At 38.3% G+C, this 26,377-nt stretch overlaps 1 protein-coding gene across 4 annotated transcripts in view; it reads left to right on the forward strand.

The window, feature by feature from the left end:
• The window catches only part of LOC149028883 (uncharacterized), a 56,043-nt gene extending 32,047 nt beyond the window's left edge, over positions 1–23,996 (forward strand). The window contains exons 4-6 of one of the 4 annotated variants that reach the window (XM_089139274.1): positions 6,535–6,690; positions 22,680–22,802; positions 22,964–23,996. In XM_089139274.1, coding sequence (XP_088995400.1) covers positions 6,535–6,690; positions 22,680–22,799 — 276 coding nt within the window. In that variant the 3' untranslated portion in view covers positions 22,800–22,802; positions 22,964–23,996. Of the gene's footprint in view, positions 1–6,534; positions 6,691–22,679; positions 22,895–22,963 lie in introns of those variants that run through there. The other 3 variants (XM_089139279.1, XM_089139267.1, XM_089139259.1) reach the window with 3 other exon arrangements.
• The last annotated feature ends 2,381 nt before the right edge of the window (positions 23,997–26,377 follow it).

The raw sequence follows: 26,377 nt of genomic DNA on the forward strand, positions 1-26,377 counted from the left end.
TAAGCATGTTGCCAGTGTTCACCTTGAGTCAAGGTCGAACTCTCCATGAGATATGTAGTTGCCTTACTTAATGGCTTTTTGGACTCTTTTCACCCTTGCCTCACGGTATTAGTTTGCTATCGGTCACGCAAGAGTGTTTAGCTTTGCAAGGTGGTCCATGCTGATTTAGACGGGATTTATGTGCCCCATGCCTACTAAGGTTAGAGTGTAAGCTAGTGATGCTTTTGGCTGCTGGACTCTCGCCATCTGTGCAGTACTTCACCTAGCAGCATGACACATGCAGCTTTCAATTGAGACTTTCCAGTTCAATACTGCTTTTGGGTGCAATGCTTACACAATAGCGTAGCCATTCTTTCCTTAATTTTGCTCTCTCCATTGATCTCAGAAAAGATAGTTGTGCGTGATATACAGGGATTAAGGCAAGCACAAGTAACATAAACACAACTCTGCACATTAGCCACTCAATTCATCCCCTTTTATAGCTGCTAAGCTAGTACTTTGGTCTTGTTTAAAGATGTGAAATTTAATGTATTTCTCATTCTTTTCTACAGCAAATCTTTCCAATATCCACAAAGAAATCAAATTCTTTTTGACAACCTAATGTAATGCTTATTCTTAAGGTGGAGTGAGAATTAAATCATAAGCAAGGGATAAATAATAACTCTTGCCCCCCCCCCCCCCCAAAAAAAAAAAAAAAAAAAAAAATCAGTGGGATATCCCTGGAATTTTTTTTTTGGGTGGGGGGGGGGTAAGAGGGATCTGTGGCTTCAAAGACTTGAGACCAAACCAATCTCATTCTTTTCTTTGTTACTGCAACAAACCAACTGAAGCAGTGCAAATCGCTCCTGGAGCCCTATCACACTTTTGATTTGATTAACTTCAGCAATGCTCAAGTTGGCATATTCTGCTCGAAAGGCCATGGGCGTCATGTAAGGATGGAGTGATTGTTAAGTATTAGTCTCTCCCTATTCTGTAGGGGCTAAAAGGGAAGATGAACTTGCTAAGCCAGGAGAAACTTAACAGTGGCTGCATTCCTTTCGTGTCTCAATGAAGAAAGACAAACGTCAAGTTTTCTTAATCTTTTAACAATTTAGGGATTTTGGACAATAAGGGTAAAAAACATAACTTTCCTCTTTGACAAGGGTAGTTTAGGGCTTACATGAAATTTAATCTGCTGAGGTCATCTCTTAATAGCAATCTAACCGAGTGGGCTAATCTGATATTTGAGTATAGAAATTAGGTAGTATTTGATATTTATGAAAAACAGATATATTATGCTCTCCAAGAAGGGTGGTACAAGAAATTTACCCTGAACATAATAGAAATGGAGAAATTGAACTTGTGGCCTGTTGCCTCAGTTATTGGGTAAAATCCATGTTCAACAGATGAGATGGCTGTGGGTGAGAGGCCCAGGGCTGAGATTGGCCAACACCCTTCTTCTTCTTATCCTTTTTTTTTCAACCTTATTGGTTTTTGTCCTGGCTGCAAGCAACTTACCGTTGGATTCTTTGGTTTGGGATTGGTTTTTGCATTAATTGATACTATAGCTAAGGAGAGATGGATGGCACAAGATCTATAGTTTATTGCATTCTACTTGAAGATTTATAATGATGTATGTGTAACAACCTACCAAACTCAAGGATGAGGTTCTTTTTAAATATTTTCATTTTAAAGATGAGAGCTGATGTAGATCACAAGTCCATATGCACCCATGGGAACAAGCCCCAGAGCTAACAGCAAGGTGGTGGGATGTGACTACTGTGAGAGGCAGCCTGGTTTGATGATGTGGTGAATTTTTCTTGTTTTGATGGAGCATATCTTAAGGAACACAGAATGAAGAAGAGAAAGGGTCAAATGAGTTTTTTATTTTTATTTTATTTTTTATATAAATTATATTATTTATTTTAAAAAAAAGGGGTTACTGTCCATGTGAATAAGTACCGAAACTTCTGTTCACGTGATCAGTAATTTGGGGGCAGATATGGACAGCTGGTGTGCTGTTGGATATTGTTGGAATATTCTGTTAAAATATGCCATTAGTTTAGCTTCTACTTTGGTTTAGAAAGTATCTTTTATTTCGCTGCAAGAGAACCTCGAGTAGTTTTCAGTTTCAATTTGTTACAATTTTAGGACTTTCTATGTTGATGCTCATGGGATGTCTCCGTTTGCAAGTTTTCATATTTGAGACATTTTAATTTTAAAGCTGTGGTGAAGCTACAAATAGGACCTTTGTCGTGATTGAAAAATTAGAGTTGGAGAATTTGAATTTGTGGTTTAGTAAGCCTCACTTATGGGGCAAAATAGATTCCTATGGGTGAGTGACCTCAGGCTGAGATATCTTATCCTGTTATCCATTTTTTCTTCTTTAGCCTGTTACAAGTGTTTGTTTAGAAATCCATAAAAAGTGGGTGCAGCAGGTCATATCATATATTTGAGTGGATTACATGTATATCCCCTGAGTTTGCAACAATTACGTTTACAACCCCCTGAAATTTATTCTATTATTTTTGCATGCCCTATGTTTCAAATTATATATCAAACACACCCTTACTGTTGGGATGATGAGGTTAAGTGATGACTCAACATCTACATTTTCAAAATTCCCAAACTATCTTCCTCTATCATTAAATCCTTTTGACTTTTAATGAAGGGAGGAGGAAAAAAAAAAAAAAAAAAAGAAAGGAAAGAAGACTGGACTCTTTCTCGTGGTAGGTTTTCTGGCCATCCTTGATTTTTTGTGATATCCCCAAAAAATTCTTTCTCAAATCTGAAATTAGTGCTGAGAAAGAATTTTTTGGGGAGGGAGGGAGGGAGAGAGAGAGAGAGAGAGAGAGAGGAAATAGGAATTCAGGCGAAAAGAAAGGCTTTGGGACTACACGCAGAGATTCAATGATGTTCTTGTATGCAACTGAGAGGAGGTTCCGAATGTCAAGTGTGATTGCAGAAGGTTCGAAGGTAGGATGGTGATGTATACAGAAATTCTAGGGTTTACCTTGTAGGGATGTTGCCCTAGATGTAGGTTTACTCCAAAATCCTCTTCAATAAAATCAGCAGTCAATTAGGGTTTATAATAATATCCCATGGTTGAAGGAAATGGGTTGGTTATGGGTAAGTTTTATTGCTTATGGTATTGAAACTTTTAGGGTTTGAGAGGAATTAGGGTTTAGGGTTTTGGGAATTCAGGGGGTATGGGGTTCCTTTGTGATAAGGGTTGTGAAGAAAAAAATTCCCAAGGGATCGGTTAGGTAAATATATTATGGTCAAAAGAAATGAAAGTCCAACCCATGGGAGCTACGGGATGAATTCTTTGAGATGGGAAATTGGGGTGTAGAGGTGTTGAAATGCGTTGAAATTGGGAATGTAGGTAATAATTTGGTATGGGGGTATGATTCCCCAAGTTTGGTTTGGGGGGGGGGGGAGGTTTGGATGACTAAATTAAAAGATATGAATGTTCTTGAATTTTGGGTCTTGGGAAGTACGGAAATTCAATAAAGTAATATTATCTTGAAATCAGATAGTCAGAATGGGGTCAAATTGGGAGCCTAAGGTCAATAAGGTTGGGGGGATGAGGTTCCTAAAATTTGGGATAGATCTAACGGTTAAATTGGTGTACATCTCATCTCGAAATTTGGGTCTTTAGAAAAGTCCAAAAATTCAAGAAAATAGAAAAGAAGGTTGTGATGGATGGGGGAAGAAGAGGGAAGGCTAAGGATGGGGCTGGGGATGCAGTACTTACAAGTAGATGGACAAAGATTGCTGGTATTGTTGAATGGTTGCAGAAGTTGAAGAATACTTACTGAAATTGAAGAACATAGCACCCTACTTCTGCCATGGTCCTCCCATGAAGATCACGACTTGGATTTCCTCCAAAATCAGATTTGTATTAACCAATTCAACTTGTCCCCAAATAAATAAATCATAAAGAACTCTAAGTTGGAAAATCAATTAGAACTCTAACTGGCTGCAATTTTAACTCAACTACTATTGACTAAGACTTTGACTCAGACAAGAAAACTCCATAACTAACTCTAGAGGACTTCAATCCAAATTCTGAGAGTAGGTATGGAGTCCCCAAAAAAGGAGAACTAAAATAGACTCAAATTAGGGGATCTCAATGTATCACACCTATACAAGGACTCTTAAATAACTTGTAAAGTACTAATAAAAAACTAAAACTATATCTAAGCTCCAGACAACACATTGGACTCGATGGTACCCAGACCTAGTTGTCACAAGTTTGGGCAACATTACTAAAATAGCCCTGGACCAAATTCAGGGTCCTAGGGTTTTGGGGATTAATCCTAGGCCCTGTGGAACCCCTGGAAATAATTTACATCAGGAGGATATGTATTGAATGGAAAGGGATGCTGTTTTGGTCCCATGTAGCTCTGTGTTTGCTCTATAAGAGAAGGGGCCAAGGGGGTGAGGAATTAGGAAAGCAGAGAAGGGGTCAACGAGTGAAAGAGTTAAACGTAGGGTGGAAAAAAATGAACGAGAAGTGGCAGCGGATGTGGAAAAGGATGAATGAGAAGTGGCAGCGGATGCGAAAAAAGATGAAGTGGTGGGAAGATTTACATGAATGTTTTAATCCTTGTGTTTGAATGCTTCAAATATTTGATTTTTTATTTTTAAATTGTAGATTTCAGCTGTTTGGCCCCTTGTCTCCAAATAGAAGGAACCTTATTGAAGAATGCGGTCCAACACATCATAAGAACCAAATAGAAAAATTGGAATTTAGAAAAACCTGGTCATAATCATCAGAAGTAAGCCCAATGTCACAGCCTCCACCTTGAACACTCCTATCTATTCCTCCCCTACTCTGACTCATCATTGCGATACTCCGGTTGCCTATACAAACATCACAATTCCATGTAATTACATGCTTCACCACAGTCACGGTTGGGGACTAACCCATCTGTAGAAGGGCATTGATGTGGTGGTGAACTTGGGCGACAGAATGCTGGCCGGGATAGGCCAAAGATGGCGGCAACAGAAGAAGGTGATGTGTCTTGTTACTTGTTAGTATGAGTGGAGCTTCCATTTGGAAGGGTGTGGGTTCAGAACAACAGCAGGGTTGGTTGTAGAAATGACGGTCGTCATGAGTGATTGTCATGAGGAAGAAGAAAGGGACAAAAATGTCAAAAAATTTATGTGAACTCGGGTAATTCATGAGTGATTGTCATGAGGAAGAAGAAAGGGACAAAAATGTCAAAAAATTTATGTGAACTCGGGTAATTAGTTTCGTAAATTGAAACCCAATGTTAACTAATCTTGTAATTTTCTCATTTTTTCTCACTTGAAAGAAGGTTCGGCAAGGGTAAATATATCTTTTTCTACTTAAAATTAACGGTATTAGGCATAGGGGAACATTTGTAATAGAGTAGATTCCTGGGTGTAAATGTAATAGTTTACAAACCCAAGGGGTATATGTAATTTGATGCTAGGGTAGTCTTCTCATTTAGATTCTATATTTGGTATTACAAACAACTTTAAGATGGATTATGTGTACTGTTTATAGGTTGGTTTAGGCTGGAGATATCTCCTGAACATCTCAATTGAGTATGACTGTTGTGTGCTGATCATGGTGTTATTTCTTGCTTTTCTTTGGTTCTGTGAGCAATATTGCCTTGGGCTTAAGAATTTCCTTGGGATAATGGAGAATTTCTCATATTTTTGTGAGGTCCCTGTGGATTATTATCTTGCTAAGTCGGTTGCAGAGTTTGAAACCTCTTCTACTTTGGTTCGTGGTCTCCTTTGTGAAGATTAGCTAAGACTTGTAGCTCAAAAATGATAAAGAATCTGCTGGGAATGGGTTATTTTATTTTTCTTGTGTTGTGGTCTTCTGGTTTCCTCCTATTTTGCTGTTCCATCTCTTGATGTCCCTGCTGTAAGAGGGATTTAATTTTGCAGTTCCTCTTGTGTCGTCCTAGCTGGTTTCCCCAGCTCGGTTGTAATTTTTTCCCTTCATTCTTTAATTCAAATAACCTTTTAATGTGAAAAAAGAAGATAAGCCATGATAGGGGCATCCCCCCATCATGATCACAAGAAGACAGACAGCACTCCGGTGTTATAGATAAAGGTATATCCACATGGTGATTGGTCCAAGCTTGATTACAATTACAAACTTTGTAGAGTGAAGAAAAGCACAAGTTACAGTGACCCCACTGCTGATCCTATATTCCTAGTGTCACATTGACCTCCAGGCAAGACAAAAACCACTAGCAGATTGTTGTTGCTGTAAAGCAAGTTACATTTGAACTTCACTAATGTTGGCATTGTCTACAAAAATTATAGTAGTGATTTGGCCAAACTCAAAAACTGAAAATCTAAGAAATTTCCCTCTTTGGAGTCGAAACTAGGAAATGAGTGAAATTTCAACTGAAAGTTGGTAAGACCTAAGTGCTGCACCTTGTAGGTTTCAACTTTTACCGGAAGTGAAAAGTTTTCTCTTTCGTTTAGAACATTGTTTACCAGTGCAAAGAAGTTTCTGTTCTTGTTTATGTAATCTTCTAACATGTTCTGGTATTTTATCAGGAGGTAGAGAAGACGTTCAGTTTCTGGGCTACCCCAGAAGGTGATATTTTCCATCCTGCTGAGTGCATGCAGCAATTACTTGAGCATGTTCGACGTCATAAAGTCAGCATTGATGGCAATGTGTGTACAGTGATGGTCACCACTTTGGTTCTTGAGGTAAGATATCCTACGGTTTTGACTGTACTGTCATTTCATGCAGTACTCATTGCTATACCTTTAAAATGCTGAAAAAATCTTAGCCTGATCCCTGGTCTCCGGGGCTTTGACACTCAAAGACAATCGATGAATTAGCCATCAATGTGCCAGCTGTCTGTTTTTGTGGCTACATTGTCAGTGTAAGCATGGTGAACAAAGTGAATGAGTTATCCATTGTTACAAGTCTTATGTCCTGATTGCATCCATTTAACATCAGATACCCCACATATAGAGTTATCGAAATACAACTTTTTTGTTGGCTTTGATGCTTGAAAAGTGCCAAGTAGTGCCTGTTCTACATGTGACAAATGTCAATCTTACTACTTATATGAGGCCTATGGTGGGAAACTTGGTTTAGAGGTGGGAGTGTGGCATGTAAATTGCTTTCTTCTGCCCCTTCCTTTGTCTCTAATTTCTTGATGGTACCACCGTACCAAGCCATTTCTTTAATTTTATCTGCAGCTGATCTGTAGCACTTCTGTTCAGTCCTATAGGATGTTTTAGAAGTTTATTTATTTAGTTGGGGTATCTTGTAGCATTTATTTTTACAGGCATTTATATCTAGGAAACCAGTTTCTTGGTTTTGGGATTAGTTTCTGCCTGAGTTTTATTTCAGTTGTGGAATTTAATAGGAGTCCCCCTCCCCCGTTTTTGTTTATTTTTATTTTTATGTCATAGTAATCATCATTTATAGGATGGATTGAATGTTGAGTTTTCATTTTGAGTATGCCTGCATGGCCTGAGCAGCTTCTTGGCGATTGTTCTTTCCTCCTCTCTCTTGGCATGATTGTTCTCTTTCTTCTCTTCTTGCCTTGCAGCGACTTTACTGCTATTTTCCTTCTGTTCCTTCCAATCAATTCTCACTTCTTTATCTCCCATATTCTCCCTTTTCATTAAATATTGCAAGTTCTGGACTGAAGAATCAGTGAGGCTTGTTCTGTACTGAGTGACAGGTGACAGTTGCAGCCCACAAACAGTTGATCAATCTCCTTTGTAATTGATCTATTTGCCCTGATATTTTTGGTTTAAAATACTCCTGGTATAGGTCACTGAAGCACCCTCAAGTTTTAGTTTTGAAGTCCCTTTCTACTGTGGAATACTTGTCTGAGTTCATATCTTAACCTGAAACCATTGCTGGTTCCTATTTCAGAGATTTGAAACTAAATCTCAGGTCACTGAGTTGGGGGATTAAAATGAAGAGGCTTAGGGTTATCCACCTAGCTTAAAACCCTGTCTTGATTGGAGCCTTGTGTGAAGGGCTGCATCTGTTGCAAGGTGAACTCCATACCACTCTCTTTTCCACCAGTTGTGGTGGTAAAGTTAATTAAGTTTACTGAAAAGCCTGTGCCCTTCCAAGTTGTCTCTCTTTATTCCTAAGCCTGCTTTTTATTTTTGTTGTGCTCATTTTGCAAATTCAATTAAGGTTAGTCCATGGTGTGAGAACTCGGTGAGATCTGACAAGATATCTCATTTTTTTTTTTTCAAAAGCTGAGATGAGATTGGGGAGTGAAACCTGGAAATCCAATATCCCTGCCGAGATAGCCATCAATCGAGATCTTGGTCCAATCCCCATTGTAGAAACACAAAATCCGGATTGAGTCAAAGTATCTCAACTTGAGTTTAGCGCTCCCACATCCCTTTGCTACCTTGCTGGAAAGCCTCTTTTGCAGGAATTCTTGCCAGAGTTTTGGCTGGAACACCTCTTAGTTTCATCGACATCCCTCCTACAACATCTACAACAAAGATTAAAGAGGTGAGTATCCATATACACGGAGGTTTCAAACTAGTTATTCCAAACCTAGATTAGGAGTTCTTCTAAATACAGAGGTTATAAAACATGTTCACATGAACGCATGAGAGTCTTACAAACATGGAGGTGAGTCCCCTGAAATAGTGCTTTCATACTTGTCATGTGAACATATGTGATGTACATTATCATTGTTGTTTAAGTTTAAACCTTAAAGTATTCATGTATACTAAGTAAATCATGTGTACTTTATGTTTTATAAATCTGCATCTTCACTTCTTTAGCACAATGGTTTCAAACTTAGGATCGAGCAAACATTACAATTGTTTTCTCATAAATCTAAGGCCACTATTATGTATAGAAGGTGATAGGAACCCGCGAATCGAATAGCAAAGCTAATAATATTATTATTAATGTTAGAATTTCAGTACTGATAATCAACCTAGGGACTGAAAGGAAATTAGGAAAGAAGAAGAATATAAGAAAACTGAAGAAGAAGAAGAGAAGAGGGAGAGCTTTTATGTATATTTTGGCTCTCCCTTGGTACTTTATTTATAATGTAAAATACTAAAATTAAGTCTTAGTTTAGGAAAATTACAAATTGCATAGAATCTCCTAAATCTACTAAAAAAGAAACTATCTTGGGGAGATTACTTGTTAACCAAGCAATAAGAAAAATAAACGGTAGCCAAAATAGAAAGAAATTAAAATAGAAAGTAACTAAGATAGAAACAAAAGGAAAATAGAAAGTATCCAAAAAGGAAACTCTAAGTTGCAGCTCCAAAACTTGTGCACCAAGGCAACAACTTCAAGACTTGCGCACTAAGGCAGCATCTCCATAACTTGTGCAAATCTCAACACTCCCCCTCAAGATGGAGTATATACACATAGATCTAGCTTGGACAAATAAGAATAAACTGTAAAGGTAGCACCAGTCTTGAAATAACAGGAACATGTATTAAAGCTCCAACATCTTGAACACATGTAGCAATAACAGACGCCGATAAACACCGAGAGAACTTCACCTAGGATATAAGCACACACAAAAATAAATAAATAAATAAATAAATAAATAATTCTTCATGTCGAATAAGCCATCTAATAATGAGAACAATTGACAATCAATAAGTATAGTAGCATCAAAGGCACTATCCAAATAATGACAGTGGTAGGGAGGAATCTCCACACTAATAGATAAAAATTGTAGCTCCGATGTCCACAAAGTGGTATAGGTGTAGTAGGCAAGGGTATGGGTAGGTAAAAGGCAATATTGGTTACTGTGGACCAAGTAGGTAGGTAAAAGGCAGTATAAGTTATTGCAAACCAAGTAGGTAAGGTAGTATGTGTTATCACGGACCAAGTAGGTATATTAAGGTAGTATAGGTTATTATAGGTAAGGTAGTATGGGTTACTATGGACCAAGTAGGTAGGTTAAAGTGGTATAGGTGTTACGTAGGATACCATTTTAGGAGGATAAAAGATCTTCACAAATAATACTCTTCAAAAGACTTGAGTAGATATAGACTAAGGCTCCAATCTCCCCCTCATGTGTAGCATTACACGTGGACAAATAATGATGGCAAATTACCAATATCTCAATAGTCTAAACTAAGGAACCACTTGGGTACTTGAAGGAACTATGTCACTTGATGAATCCAAGTTCAAGAACTTCCAATCATTATAGTAGAAAATTATTAACCACCAGCATCAACTCAAAGGGGGCAGTGGCAAAAGTAGTAGACCACTAAGTAGTAAGGGAAGCACTGACCAATATCAAAAGAAGAGCGATAATCAGTAGTATGTCCCAGAGATCCAAAAAGTAGCAAATTAACTCAAAGGAAATTATTGCAGAACTAATGATAATTAATTTAATATTCCATCTACAAGAAGAATAACACTACTGAAGTTGATTTTGGTAGACAGAAAAGTAGGGGAAAATAAGGCTGCAGTCAATCAAGGTTAGCAGGGCAACACTAAAATGTAAAAAGAATTTTAGGAGCTGTATCTCCCGAAACAAACAATAGTAGCAGTAGGGAAGCAATACGGTATCAACAATATTTTTATCTTTTATTTTTAGACCATGAACATTCAATGAAACAGGGGCAGTAGTGTATAGTTTGCAGCAGAATTCAATACACCATTAATAGAAATTTTTGGAGTAGAAAAATTCAATAAAACAGGGGAACCAATAGTATATCTTGCAGCAGAATCAAATGCGGCATCGGCAGTATTTTTCAGACATAAAACCAATGAAAAGCTGTAGTAGTTGAAGAAATCACATGAAGCAAATTTTTTCCTGACAACATATGCACTCTAGAGAAGTAAAATAAATGTTCAGGCTGGCGAAGAGCTGTAGGAGGTTAACAGGTCCTCTTGTGTCCGAAAAACTTCACTAATTTCTTGATTTTGCAATAGTGGTAATAGCAGGTAAGTAGATCACTTCATAAGTTGTGAATAAGGATCTAATATATCATTTGATATTGTAAATGGTGGCTGCACACTAGGTAAAAAAAAAAAAAAAGACAACGAATATTGAGAGAGAAGAAGCAGCCCCTAGGTTGATTAAACCCGCTCTGATACCATATTAGAATTTCAGCCCTGTAACCAGGCCTAGGGACTGAAAGGAAATTAAGCAAGAGAAACAAGAATAGAAGAAGAAGAAGGACAAGAAGAGAAGAGGGAAAGAGCTTGTATGTATATTTTGGCTCTCCCTTGGTACTTTATTCATAATGTAAAACCAAGTCTTAGTTTAGGAAAGTTTCTTAAACTGAGTTACAACAAAAAGAAAATTACAAATTGCATAAAATCCCCAAACCTACTAAAAAGGAAACTATTATAGGGAGATTACTTGTCAACTAAGCAATAAGAAAAATAGAAAGTAACCACAATAGAAAGCAATTAAAATAAAAAGCAACTAAAATAGAAACAAAAGGAAAATAGTAAGTATCCAAAAAGGAAACTCTAGGTTGCAACTCCAAAACTTGTGCGCCAAGGCAACAACTCCAAGACTTGCGCACCAAGGCAGCATCTCCATAACTTGTGTGAATCTCAACAATTAATAAGCAAGATAAATTGGTTACAATGGTGTCAGTCACCCCCACAACACACTGCTGCCCTCAGCCAATAGGGTGCCCAAACATTCACATAAAATGTTCCATACCCCTTCCTCAGACTTTCCCCTCTATTTATGATTCCCCAATCACCTCTAACCCTCTCTCTCTCTCCTCCACATGGCATAATATCTGCCTGGGATCATGGTTCTAATTTCGGTCGAAACATGCGAAATTTTGATTTTTTTTTTTCAAAACCGAAACGAATTCTATGAAATTTCGAAGAAGTATTATGTTTTGGTCGATAGAGCTCGAAATCTCAACTGAAATTGGTCAATACCAAGCTTTGGCCAATTTTGGTCCATTCCTTTTATGACAGTCACTGTTTTCGGTCGAAACCTGTGGTGTTTTGTAAGTTTTGACCTTTTCACGTCTGTTTCGCAACATAGGTTTTGACCTTCCTTTGCTAATTTTCTCCAGTATTTGGTGATTTCTACACCATTTTCATCCTATTTCATCAATTTCTCTTGCTTCAAACTCAACTCTTGCTCTTCATTTGGGGATATTGGGATATTCTTGCTAGGTTTGTTCCAAAACTTCCCTCCTTTTTTTTTTTTTTTTTAATTAATATAAGTTATTCTACGATTATGATCCGTGATTGTAATTTTTTTGATTATTGCTACTATTTTTTTATTTTATGATTCTGATTTTTTTCTAAATTATGTATGAGCTTGAACTTAACATATGTGAGACCCCATCACTTGTTCTGCGTTTGATGCTGTTGAATTGAATTTATTGTTGTTAATTATTTATTTTAATTATTTGCAAATCATTAATATTTTTCTAAAATTAAGAAAAAAAAATACTAATTATTGTAAGGGACATTGTAGTTGCTACTTTCTGGGACTAGTCATTTGTTAGTATACTTGAACGATAACTTTTTAGTGGTTTTCTTGCCAACTATTAATTCCATCATGTATATTGTGCATTAAATAGATTAAATGGAGGCAATATAATCCTCGAAACCAAGGGTCGAGACTTTGCTTGAAGAGTACTAGGTTTCAACTGAAATTTTGGTCAAAATCTGAAAATTTTGGTTTTTGGACAGGTTGAAACTAGCCTCGAAACCAAAACTGCAATCCTTAATCCCAGAGCCCTAACACTACCAGCCCTCGAAATTCACCTTGTCCTTAAAGTGAAGGAAAATTAGCTGTTGGGTCTTCACATGCTTGCCGCACGGCCATGCAGATTCAACATCATTCATGAAACCCAGTAGCAGGCCCATTGCTAAAAATGCCACCAATGTCCAATGCCACCCTTGCAATATTGATTTCCATCACTGCCACTTGAGGGTTTCGTTAGTTGCCACCTCAAGCGTGCCTTCACCGTGTATTTGCCAAAACCAAAATTTGCCCCATAAACATCATCGCGATGAATTTGATTTAGAATGTCAAACTTATAGAGCAATTGAGCCATTGAACGGTAACCTTTCTCAAATTTGATCATTTTGTTTGATGAACCAAAATTTGAATCCTTGCTAGTTTGGTCCTGTGGTTACTGGATGATGGGAATAACAAAGCAGAAATTTTTAAATGAGCACATTAGAGTAAAACCAAGGTAAAAAATTCGATCGAAATGAACAATTCGACCTTGGAAAAGGTCGAAATTTCGAGGTTTCGGTCGAAATTTCGACCGAAACTGGATACTTTTTTCCTGATTCTTGAAAACTCAATTTCGAGCCTCAAATGCACTCAAATTGATTTGGATTTTTGCATACTAGCTATTTCAAACATAATAAACACTATAATAACTACTAGTTTACTAAAAAACTACTGAAAATGTAACATCCAACATTCCAAGTATATAGTACATGAATCAGAGAAGAAGTTGTATTGTTATTACTTACAAGTTACAACTTACAACTTACAACTTGCTTACAAGTCTATTCTATTCAAGCCTCAAGGTCTCCCTCTTCCGTCTGCACCCCATACAAATGACAATATAACTCCCATGATGTTTGCCCCCGCCCCATATAGTTTTGGACATAGTCAAAAACTGCACCTCTGTATGTGGCCTCATCCACATGCATAAGATTCCCTAACGGTGGGAAGTTGTGAATCTCCAAAGGAACTGGTGGTGGTGGGCCTTGTGGCTGTGGAATAGTGTGGAAGATCTGCTCAACAAATGAAAGACCACCCTGCCCTTGGCTCTCAGGACTAGGAGAAGGATAAGGATACTGATAAGGTCGCAGTGGCTGACTCCGATAATCGATAGTGGGAGGGACACCATAAGCTCCATAGGCCGCTCCATAACCATAAGGCTCTAGTCGTGGCTGACTGGCCTGACCCCCAGATACGATAGCCGGGGAGGGACACCATATGGTCCATAACCATAAGGACCATAACCATAAGTCGACTCGGTAGAACCAATACTCTCCACAGCAGTATCATATGAGGACTCTGCAGGCCTATGCCATCCGGATCCTCTAGAGGTGGAGGAGTCTCTAGCATCATCAATGCTCATCGATCTCATAGATCCCACCAAGCTCTCGGCATCGGATGGACGGTAGGACCCATATGATGGCGTGTCCTCTGTGCTCCAGCCATGTTGTCTCCCCTTCCCCTTCCTCGAATATGTAGAGGAAACATTTTTGCCTCGAGATGCAGCTCCAGTATGGTCTGAATCCTGTGTCGCGTGGGTGAACTGACTCTCTCCTGTGAATCTCGGTGGTCGTCCTCCCCCCCCTTGACTCTCACGTCCAGCAGGTGGTGGTCTCTCCCTAGGATCAGCTGAATCCTGATCACGAGGTCCCACACCCTCCTCATCCCCTCTATCATCACCATCACCGTCATCATCATCACCATCATCGTCATCGCCGGAGGCCTGAGTCACCTCATTCTCAGTGTCGGACGAGAAAATCAAATCCTCACTCTGGGTGGATGCACTAGGGTGTGGCACGAAGGGACGGGCGGGCTCTGCATGTGGCCTCCCCTCCTGGGCCATGAAGTCCCCCACATCAGCCCCCATCTCCTCTGCAATCTGACTATTGGGAAGACCTCCATCCTCATCCAGCAATCCGTCTCCACTATCCCTGATCCAGTCAACTACTGGGTTATCATCATCATCCATCTCAAATATGTCGGCCAACTCGATATTGGTGCTCTCTCTGTCCATCCCCTGTCTAATATGATCCTCTCTCAGTCTCATATTATAGTGTAGGTAGACAAGGTCCTCTAGACGCTTCACACCCAATCGGTTGCGCCTCTTTGAGTGAATGAGGCTGAAGGTGCTCCAATTTCGCTCACAACCAGTGGCAGAACATGTTTGGGAGAGCACTTTGCTTGCAATCCTACTCAAGTTGTGTGAATCACGTCCAAATTGCAACCACCACTCAGCTGCAACAAACATAGACTCCAAGTCATTTTAATACTTAAATAACTAAATTAAAGATAGAATCATAGAATATAATAATTAAAGGTATAATGTATAATGAAATAAATGAATGAACTTATCTGCAGGGGCGGTTTCCCGTCCCGATACAGCCACAGCACGACCGAAGCTCCCAGTGGCATCCCTAAAAGCCTTTATCTAATATATAAAGAGAAAAAACAATAACTAGTTAGTACTTAGTAGTTACTAGTTACTACTTACTAGGTTAATGACTTAGTATAAAACTACGAATTGTGAATATCAAATGATTCTAATCACTATCTCACCTCCATAAGGATGACTGCTTGTTTGGTTGTATCCGGTTCGAACTTCTCCACTACAGTTTGGACAGCATCCATCAAATCTTGCCTCATCCCAATATTGTCCTTGTAATGGTACTTGGGATTTAAATAGTATGCTGTGTAAGAAAAAGTATGCCATAAAAGGGAATAGTTAATGCTTAAGCCTTAATAGTGTGATAACATAATGAAAATTAAATTAAATACTAGACTTAAGTACTTAACAACTTAACAACTCACCAGCCTTATGCAGTGGATGCTGCAACATAGACTCCCATCTCTTGTTGATGATTTGAAGGACTTTCTTGTTGCCGCGTGGGTAGACCTGAGCAACTTGCTGCTTCATCCTATCTACTGCAGCAAATATGTGTGCTAGAGTAGGTTTTCTTTGCTGATCTACCATCCTCAACACATTCACCACAGGCTCAAGCATCTTCACTACTATCCTCACATTGTGCCAGAAACTCTCATCAAGGATAGTCAACTGAGCTCTCCTTCCTCCCACTGATGAAGAACCCTCCCAGTTAAACCACTCCTCTGATGCAAACATACTCCTAAGGCCAGTCTTCCTACTCTCAAAGCTCTGCAGTGCTATCCAATTAGTAGCAAATCTGGTTATGCCCGGCCTCACTAACTCACCCTGACACTTGTCCCTCATCATCCTTAATGCATAGGTGTGGTTATATATGAAGGTGCTAACATGTCGAGCTTGGTCCACCGTATTCTTCACAAGCTTGACCTTTCCAATCTCCTTCAACATTAAGTCAATGCAGTGAGCAGCACAAGGAGTCCAAAAGAGCCTATATCTGTCCATCCATCAAGGCATCAAGCCATCAATACAAAGTTATAAAGTGTACATGTATATGTGTAATGTAAATATATGTATTTACAAATGAAAATTAATACTATATGTTTAGACTTTAGATACCTGGAGTTCTCTTGCATCTTCAACCCCGACTTTCTTGTAGTTGGAGCCATTATCGATCACAATTTGAACTACATTTTCCACTCCAACCTCCTTCACCACTTGCTTCAGTAATTTGTAAATGTATTTTGCATCCTTCTTCTCACCGGATGCATCTACCGACTTGAGGAACACTGTCCTCCCATCACAATTCAACATGAAATTGATGATGGACTGTCTAGTGGGACCAGTCCAACCATCAGCCATCAGAGTCACTCCATAATGATTCCACATGGGCTTTAATCCCTTAATGTATTCATTTATGTCCTCTTTATGCTTAGGCAAATACACATTGTATATCTCATATGGAGTGGGGCCCTGTACACCACTCCCGGCCCACCCTATCTGCTCAATCATATCTCTGTAGTAGGGCCCCCTGAGCTGTATGTCTTTGGAACACTATGGTAATGCGCCCATTTGGAGAAAGCCATCCCCACTTTCTCCTTCACACTCCCCCATAAGTGCTTCAACTTTCTCTGTTTATGCTCAGGCCTCGCAAATAGGGCCGGATCATTGCGAAGAATCTCAAGATCCGGATCTGTAGGATGTGCTGAGGAAGCTCGACCCCTTGTAGGGGCCCGTGGGATAGGAGCCTCTGCACGACACTCGAGACCTCCTCATAGGGACTTGGGAGCCACCTATACCTCCCATACCTACTGGCTCTCTAGAGGACCCACAACCCAGACCCCTCTGTTGCCTCCTGATGTCATCAATCCTCTGTTGCTCCCTACTCATCATCATCGCCCTCCTCAGCTGATCGGCCTCTGGATCAGGGTCATTGTCTCCTGGCTCATCCCTACCATAACCCTCAGGATCTGGAAGGTCATCTAAGCAGGCATCCTCGAACTCATCCCTCTGTGTTCTCTTCTCTTTCCTCTTTTGCTTTCCACCACTAATATATGAGGCCATTGCCTTCTTGACCTCTACAGGCACCTTTGGGCACCCTGTTACATCCCTGTTGCCACCAGCTAGATGCACCTTCAATCTAGTGGCCCCACCTCCTCCTATTTGTTTCTTGCAGTAATTACACTCACTCTTCCTCTTATCAGCTGTCAATGGCCTTCCATGATCCCAAGCTATGTCTGATATCTTTAAAATAGAGTGCCTGATACAAGAAACACATACTAAGTATCTTGAAAAGCTCCACAATATGCTCCAAAAATGACATACATGCTTCTAATAATAACCTCCTATTTTTAAATATTAAAAAAAAAAAATGTATAACTATATAAGTATTTTTTTAATATATAAGTAATTTTAAAATATATAAAATACACACTAACTATCTTAAAAATATCCACAACATGCTCAAAAAATTGCATACATGCTTCCACTAATACTCTCCTATTTTTAAATTTAAAACAGAAATTAATTATTTTTTTAATATTTAAATATATATATTTTTAATTATTTAAATATATATTAAATACAGTAAAATTACATAATTAACAGAAAAAAAAATTAATTCAATACCATCACAGCAATATGGTGTCTCAACTCTCACATACATCCATTTGAAGCTTATACATGTACTATACATAAACATTTTTAACAATATACATAATTTAGTAAATAATTTTTAATAACAGAAAAATAAAAAAATAGTAGGAAGAATCAAAAAATAATTTTGACACTACAAATTCATAGATTATCACTCTAAAGTAAACATATATAAATTTGGAAGCAATCTAACATGATTTAAGGCACAAATGAAACAAAAATCAAAAAATGAGGAAGTTGGTTACTCACCTTGCAAGATTTGAGAAAATGCACAAATGGAGGAGCAAATCAAGTGTTTGAAGGAAATGAAATACTAGAAATTAGGTGTAGAAGCGGATGAAAACAAGAGAAATCAACAAAAAATTCAAACACAGCTCGAAATGGCTCTGGCGATATGGCTCGGTAGGTCGAAATGCCGTCGATATGTCGAAACTGGGTATTTTATAGCCTACGCATGTGTCGTTTCGGCCCGATATGGTATCGGGCCGAAATTTCGACTTTCGGTCGATACGAAACGAAATGGATACTTTTTGTGCCTACTACTCAATTTCGTTTCGAGTTGGATTTTTGCAGGCATTTCGATCGAAATTTCGACCATTTCGATCGAATTTTCTTCCATGAGTAAAACAATTGAAACATATAGTATTCTGTGGGGGAAAAGGTGTTTGCAACTTCCTCATCCAAAATTGGAACCTTCAGTAAAGATTCTATATTTGTATAGGCCTTCGGGTGTTCTTGTGGTTGAGCAAAGATCGATTCTCACATTTGTTGAACCTGTGTTTAGTGGTACCATGTTGGCTCCTTAATTATCTTTCTTTGCAAGGATTTGAAGTGTAGCATTGATCATTCTAAGCTCAATAACACTTGCAAATTTTATCAGATAGGTCGTGCTCAAGAAAGGAGCTACAGAATTTTTGTTCCATTAATCTCATTCGGTGGGTACTCAAATGCTAAGAATGAAAGAATGGATAACGGAACTTGAGTCGCCACCTTTGAAAGGACTTTTAGTTGGGGCAGTGAAGGTTGTGAACCCTCGTTGAGCAGCTTGGAAAAGTCGCACTCCCAGACAAACTCTCTGGGGTTGTCTTCGTTGACATGATAGGCCATTGTTGCATTAGATCTTCCCCACCACTGTTGGTTCTCAGTGTCCTTGATTTCCTACTGTCGGCCATCGATGGATAGTGTTTGGGAACTTGGCTTCTGCCTCCTTCTATTGCATTCTCTGGTGCACAAGAATAGTTGAGAGAGTGGATGTAGAAGAAAGGGAAATTGTAACTTCCCCAAAATGTTCTTGGTTGTTTTCCCTTATTAATGGTTCATATACTTTCTAGGCCTTGATTGGCCGCATAAGTAACCCATCTACTAGGCTGGCCCAACAAATAGAAATCGTAATGGACCCATAACTTAAATTGTGGTTAGTCAGCCCATAAGTCTAGCATGTGGGCTGTTGGGGGTATACGTTATGTGTACCATTTAAGGCCCATTCCTCCAAGTTGATTCGCTGGGTTAAATGCCCTGACCAGACCAAATCCCACAGTCCTCACTGCCGCTGCCATACTTCGCCACTGACCTGCAACTCCCATTTCTTGCCGTAGTTGCCCGCACACTGTTGATGAGTCTTCATCCAACTCTGTTGCCTTACCCATGGTGGCTTTGCTGGAGCTTGCATCGCCCAAACTATCTTTTCACTGCACTAGCAAAACTTGCTTGATCTGATACACAAATTCTGAGTGATATCACCAAATTGGCGATAGCCAGCAACTGGGGGATTCTCGCAAGTCTCTTCAAACACCAGAGGAAAATCAAGGAATTGAGAAACGATTCTTCATTCGACCCTCGATCCACCAGTACAATCCCTCCACTCCCCCTGTAAGGCTGTACTTATTTGTCTCCTCGTCGACCGCCATTTCAACTCTGCTTCTGGAACCCCCTTTTGTTTCTGGCATGTCCACCTCGTTGTCCTTCTCTTCCCCTGACTTTGATACCGCTGTTGTAACCCAATGTCTGGGTTAGATCTTCAGGATCCTCTTAAATATGATCCAGCACGAATTGTGTCTGAATGGTTGCAGAATTTAGGTTTTAAGAATCTAGAAGTCTTCTACTGTGTGAAGGAATTTCTGAACTTTCTTCTGGTTTTCTATTTTCTATCAAAACAGAGAACCAAATGGGGTGGGAGGTTCTAGGGGTACTTGTAGTAGCTAGACAGGTTGGGGAAAGGGATTACCAGGATCGTAGGAGGGCGGGAAGGGCTCCTAAAAATCTGAAACAGCAAGGAGAGGGGTTTGCCTTGCAGGGGTCTGGGATTGTTGATTCTTCTATGCGCAGAACCGGGGAGGGATTAGGGGTATCTCATAGGTAGGGGAGAGGGTGCGCGATGGGCTGGGGTGGTCTCTCTAGGTCTGGACAAGAAAGGAAGGGGGCAGAGATGGGTGTGATGGAGGGGAGGGGCTGTACGTACTTGCTGGAAGAGGACTGGCTGCTGAATGGCTTGAAGAAGATGAAAATGCTGCTAAAACTTGCTGAATTTTCTCGAGAATTACTCTCTAGCTAGGCCACAAGGGTTTCATCCCTCACGGTCCAAGCCTCTTGATTTACTCAGCAATCAACCTACTTTATTCAGAATAAAAGAGGCTATTTGTAGCCATATTAAATGACACTTGGACTCAACTTGTGATTCCTTAACTGATGGGGATACAACTACTGACCTAACTCTTAAACTAGGACTCTAATTAATAAAAGAATTGGACTCTAGGTGGGTCTCCTTTATAGTTTAGGTTACCACCACTTTACATGGACTCACTCTTAATTAAAACGCTTGCTGATTAAGAAAAACAATGACTCAACCATCCAACTTTGACCAAGTCAAACACAACTAACAAACTTATAATGGACGTGGACTCTTCATAACTCGAAATTTACTAACCTACATTAAAAAAAAAAAGAAATTACATCCATAACTCTTGGATTGAGGGGATTCAAACTAGACCCATATTGAACCCTAAAAGAGAAGGAAAAGGAGCAAAATACCCTGGGGTATTCAGCCAGCTTTAAGATGGCTTCTTGGGTCTGGTTTTTGGGGTCCAAACCTGGTTACATCAGGGGTTTCTATGAAATTCACCTAGGTATACTTAGGCCAACATCTCCCAGATACCCAATCCAACGCATTTTCTTCCAAGTGTTGGAGAGCTACTGCCAACCTTAGCTCCTCCTACATTTGGTGATCCAACAGAAGAACATCGCCCGCTTTTAGAAGCCATTCTTGTGCATTCCATTGGCCGGAAAACATGGACAATCTGGTCTCCATCTGTTTTTGGGGCTGAAACACGCTCTGATACTAGGTTAATAGAAACTCGCGAATCAAATACCAAATGTAAGAATATTTAATTATTAATAAGCAAGATAAACTGGTAACAATGGTGCTATTCACCCCCATAGCACATTGCTGCCCTCAGCCAATATACTCCCCAAACGCTCGTATTAAATAGTCCATACCCTTCCTCACATTTTCCCCTCTATTTATAATCCCCCAACCACCTCTGACCTCTCTCTCTCTCTCTTCCCCCTCCAAGTGGCATAATCTCGTGATCCTAGGGCCCTAGTAGAATGCCTAAATTAAGCTGGATACCACTTTTCAGCCCCAAAAGACTCCTAATACCCACTGACTTGGGTGAAGATCAGAGGAAAATTTTCCTCCATCTGACGAGATCTCGGCTATTTGGCCCATTGAGATCGAGTTCTCGAACCTTGGTTCAGTCCCATCTTCAGTGTGCTTTGCCCAAAAAGGTACTAAATTTACCAGAGATTAAAGAACTGCCTCCAACTGCACAATTTGAGTTCTGTGCCGTAGACGGTTGTTCTCAGATATCACAGAACAAACTGGGATATTATAAGATAGAATGCAATAGAAAAAAAGACAGGGAAGGGGTTAACAGTTTCTAAGTTCATTTGAATGAGTCAAAATTTCCCAAGTAGGTGACGTAAAAGCAGGGCTAGGGGAATCTGCGTTGCATTATAATCATACCATGATGCCAAGATGAGAACTCAAGGAATTCAAAGTTCACTCCAGTATAAGTTAAAACTCTATGCTATTATGTAAGCAGCTTTCTGCTTGGGTATCCTAGTTGTGATGGAGATTTTGACAAACTTCAAAAAATGTATTTTTTTGGGTGAAATAATTGGAGAATGTATTTTAATTCATGTATTGAAATACTTAGATGCTTGATGGCCTTTATTGCACTCTTTTTGGTCCCATGTCATAATTTCTCGTTAATTTCAACGCAAGGTTAAAAGGGGGAGATCCGGTCTCTCTCCATGGTCCCATGTTTATGGGCTCTGTCCTTGTTGATTGTTTTCAGCAAGTTGGCAGCTCAAGTGGCAGTAGAACTTCCTCCGTTGGCCTGTTGCCACATCAATCTCTAGCCATTTGACGTGCTTCAACCAAGGTGTAATTGAAGCAAAAATCCAAATTTAAAAATTTTATTTTTTTACTTCTTTTGGATGGTTAAAGATCAATCATGTTGGAACAGATAAAGACTTCTTAAAGTATTACAGAAATTCTTTAGGATGGGCCATATCTTACTGATGATAAAATTCATTTGGCAGATCTATCACCCATTGTTTAGTTAAAATTTGCTGTCTATGGTAAGAAATTGATGGTCTGCAAAAGGAAATATATGCAGGCTGTGGGGAAAATTTTCTTCCCCCTCATAGAAGTGTACTCAATAATCCAGTTTGGGAGATTAAGACTGTCTTGAACAAATGTTTGACTTGATGTTGTAAATAAAGTGTTTACTGTGATCAGAAGGATTTTGGTGAATCTTCTCAAGGAGCGTTATTTACATGAATAGTGATTGGTAACATGTTCCTGTTTTGATGGGCGTAAGCTGTGTCATGGTCTAGGATTGAATAAAGCATTAAGATTCCCAAGTTTCAAAACTTCTGACATTTGCTTCTCTTTATAGGGTTGGCAGAGGAAGCTTGATCCAAAATTCGATGTGTTAGTCACACTACAGGAACTGCTATTCAAAACTGACTGGGCAGAATCTCTCTTTTACACATTTGAAGGGCTGATGGCCCCATAGAAGGTTCGGATCTATTTCTATTTCTGCAAACAATATCTCAACGGTGAGAAAGTAAATTTTTTTGATGCCAATAAATAGGGAGAAAAAAAAAAAAACTATAGGATTAACAATTTTTTGGCCTCTGTTTCTGTCGGTTTATATACTTGCATATTTTGATATAACAGAAATATCTGGCCATTGAAGCATACAGAAATAATCTGATAAAAGCTAATTTAAATGCTAGCACAAGGAAGGAGATGTGCATTTATGCACATGCACCCAGTTTTCAATAGATAATCAAATAGGCGCTATTCTGTGGTTAATTCAGACTTTTTCTGGAAAGAAAGAAACAAAGCTAATGATTGTAAATATTTGTGCACGCACATAATTTTCAAAAGATAATTTGTATTGTTCTTGTTTGTATCCATCTATTATCCGTCGACTCTTACGTATCTACTCTGTCAAGCACTGCTGTGTCATGTGTCAACGTTGTCCGTTCTCAAAGAGCATTAGGCAGCAGCGTCTCTGTGGTGGCGGTGCTTTATCCAAATCCATCTAGAGAAACCCCAACTGCAGCGGTTATCCTTTGTTATAGGTGAAACATACTTCCTATTGCGTTTTCTTTTCATCGTTACACCACCATGCAGCAGGTATAATCTCATCTACTGATTTTAGGAACCTTTTTTTGTGTCTAGTCGAGCTGCCGATTGTTGCTTTTAAATTGATGGAACGAAGTTCAGTAAAACAGATTCTATGAATTTCATTTAGCTTGAGACGTGTATTGGAAGTTCATTTCCTTGTTAAGAAACCATATTTATTCTCTATTGTGTTGAATCTCCTGGTCATGTACGAACAGGATTTAAAAAATTAATGAGATAATTATTATTGTCCCTCGGTACTATATCTTAAGTACTACTTTATCTATTATACTTTTTGAAATTAAATTCAATCTTCAACTTTGCTTGTAATTTTTTCTTTTTTGGGTAAAGCGTGCTTTGAATTAGAAACTGGAAAGAAAAGAGAGATTACATCCTCTGATAACGCTTCCCACGAGTGTCCTCTAAAACTAGTTTGGACAAGCCACGTGGGAGGTTACAGGAGTCCAAGACGGTTTCCGAAGAAACCGTAGCAAAGCTAGCAAGAAAATCAGCACACATGTTAGATTCACGGATATGATGGAGGAACACAACCCTGTGAAATCTATTTGATCTCCTGAATATCATTAAAAATATCTTGCACCGCCCAAGGAGTGCTTAGTGATTCCTGTAATTACTATTGCTTCTTATCGTTAAACTCCATTAGTAAATGATGACATTACATATTTAAAAATCTCAAATTAACTACGGTTTTATATTACTTATTTATACTTTATAATTTATATTAAATTATATTACTATCTTTAGTAATAAAGGAAAACTTAAATCTAATTAAACAATCTTAAAACTCATTTTCAAATTTATATATGTACTTTTCAATTTGGTAATAAAAAAAATAGTAATTTCTAATTTTTGGTGTTATTTTTAATATTGTTATTTATTTTCCAATTGAATGAATCAATTTTAAGAAGTTTCTATTTCCAATAGATTGTTATTTATTTATTATTAAATTTGGCATTAATAATTTTAGAAAGTTCTTACTACCATTAGGGTGCCTCTTTTTTTCTTTTTTTTTTTTTTAGTTCAAAATGATAAAAATACATGCGTAAAATTATTTCATATGATTTTTTTTTTCTTAATGGGGATAATATTATCTCTAGTCTTCTTTATTATAGAAGGGCAAAATAGACACTAAACATTCAACCTTAACAGTCGCTTAACACTGTTAGAGTTGAGGGGGACAACGGTAGTTTTCTAAAGAATATGGTATTTTTAGTAATTAAGTTATAATATAGGGGGACAATAATTTTCATATGGTGTTTATGTCCATCAGAGGTCCCAAAATAGAGTTATCTATATGTTTTTTACCTAAATTCTTGGCAAGCAACAAGGTGGTAAATGAGAGATTATAATCAATCCCTATCTCATAAACTAACATGCACATGTCAAAGGCTCAAGACCGTTTACTTCTTATTTTAGATTTGCACATCAATTTAAATAGTCTTCTTTTTGAAGGCTACTTGTATTGTTTATTTTTATTTAGAGAGTTGATCTTTGAATGTTTTCAGAGGTGGGAGTCAAAACTTGGATCAGTGAATGGATTTAGTAGTAGCATGTTGAAGTATTCATCAACTGTTACAACCCATTCGGTTGTAGATCCCATTCGGTTGTAGATCCCACATACCTTTCTTCATGAGCCTTAGATTGTTTAATTTCAAAAAGGTAATTTTCATTTGGATCCCATGAGGTTTGGTTTATGTCACTTTTAGTTTAAAAAAACTGAGACTTTACATCTACCTCCCTTGTGCTATAGAAAAAGTCAATTTAAGAACAAATTATCACTTCTATGACCAATTTGCCTTTATTATTTATTTATTTATTTAATGTTTTTACATACACCCCCCCACTTGCCATGAAACTCGTGACTCCTCTTTTAGTCCAAAAATTACAGAAAAATCCTAAAATTCAAATAAATTTTAAAATATGATCAAAATACCCTTATATGTTAAAATGACTCAAGTACCCCTTAGCTTAAACCCTATTTGCAAAGTAGAATTTTAGCCGAGATGGAAAAAAAGATTCTTCCTTTACCCATCTTCTTCCTCACCCATTTGCTCAACTCAACCAAATAGCAAACACCCATCTGCATTTAAGGTTAATCTTTGCAAGTATGGTTTAAACTAATGGGTACTTGAGTCATTTTAACATATAAGGGTCATTTGGTCATATTTTAAAAATTATTTCTAGGACTTTTCTATAATTTTTGGACTAAAAGGGGAGTCATGAGTTTCATGGTAGGTGAGGGTATGTAGACCTGTAAACGGATCAGATTTGGCTCGGATCCACTAGTATCCGAATCTGATTAGCAAAATCGAAATCCGAATCCAGAAGAAATTTAGAGAAGGCATCCGAATTTGAATCCAAAACTTTATCGGATATTTGATAATTATCCGATTCGATAAACTATCTGATTATTAGCCCCCTTTTTAGAAAAAAGTTTTTAATACTTTACTTTAACAGGATAATTTCGGGTTTCCGATTATTCGGTTACCGATTACCGGTATCCGAATCCAATTATCATCCATTTTCAGATAAAAAAATGCATAATACTTTACTCTATCCGGATAATTTTTTTTTCCGGATGTTATCTGATCTGATAAGCAATTATCTGAATCCGAATCCGGTTACTTAACGGACGAATACGAATATTTTCCAATAAGAAAAATTCCGGATACGGATACCCTTAAACGAATACGAATGCGAATTCAGAGGCGGATTTCGGCTATCCATTTATAGGTCTAAGGGTATGTATGTAAAAACTTTAAAAAAAAAAAAAAGGGCAAATTGGTCATTAAAGTTATAATTTGTCCTTAAATTGACTTTTTCTATAACACATGGAAGGCAGATGCAAAGTCTAAGTTTTTTTGGATTAAAAATGACATATACCAAACCTCAATGAAAATTACCCATTTCAAAAAGTTTTCTCTAGACGACTATAATAAT

This window comes from Hakea prostrata, chromosome 1 (assembly GCF_041222555.1).
Source record: "Hakea prostrata isolate BN-2017 chromosome 1, UWA_Hpros_2, whole genome shotgun sequence".
Taxonomy (NCBI): Eukaryota; Viridiplantae; Streptophyta; class Magnoliopsida; order Proteales; family Proteaceae; genus Hakea; species Hakea prostrata.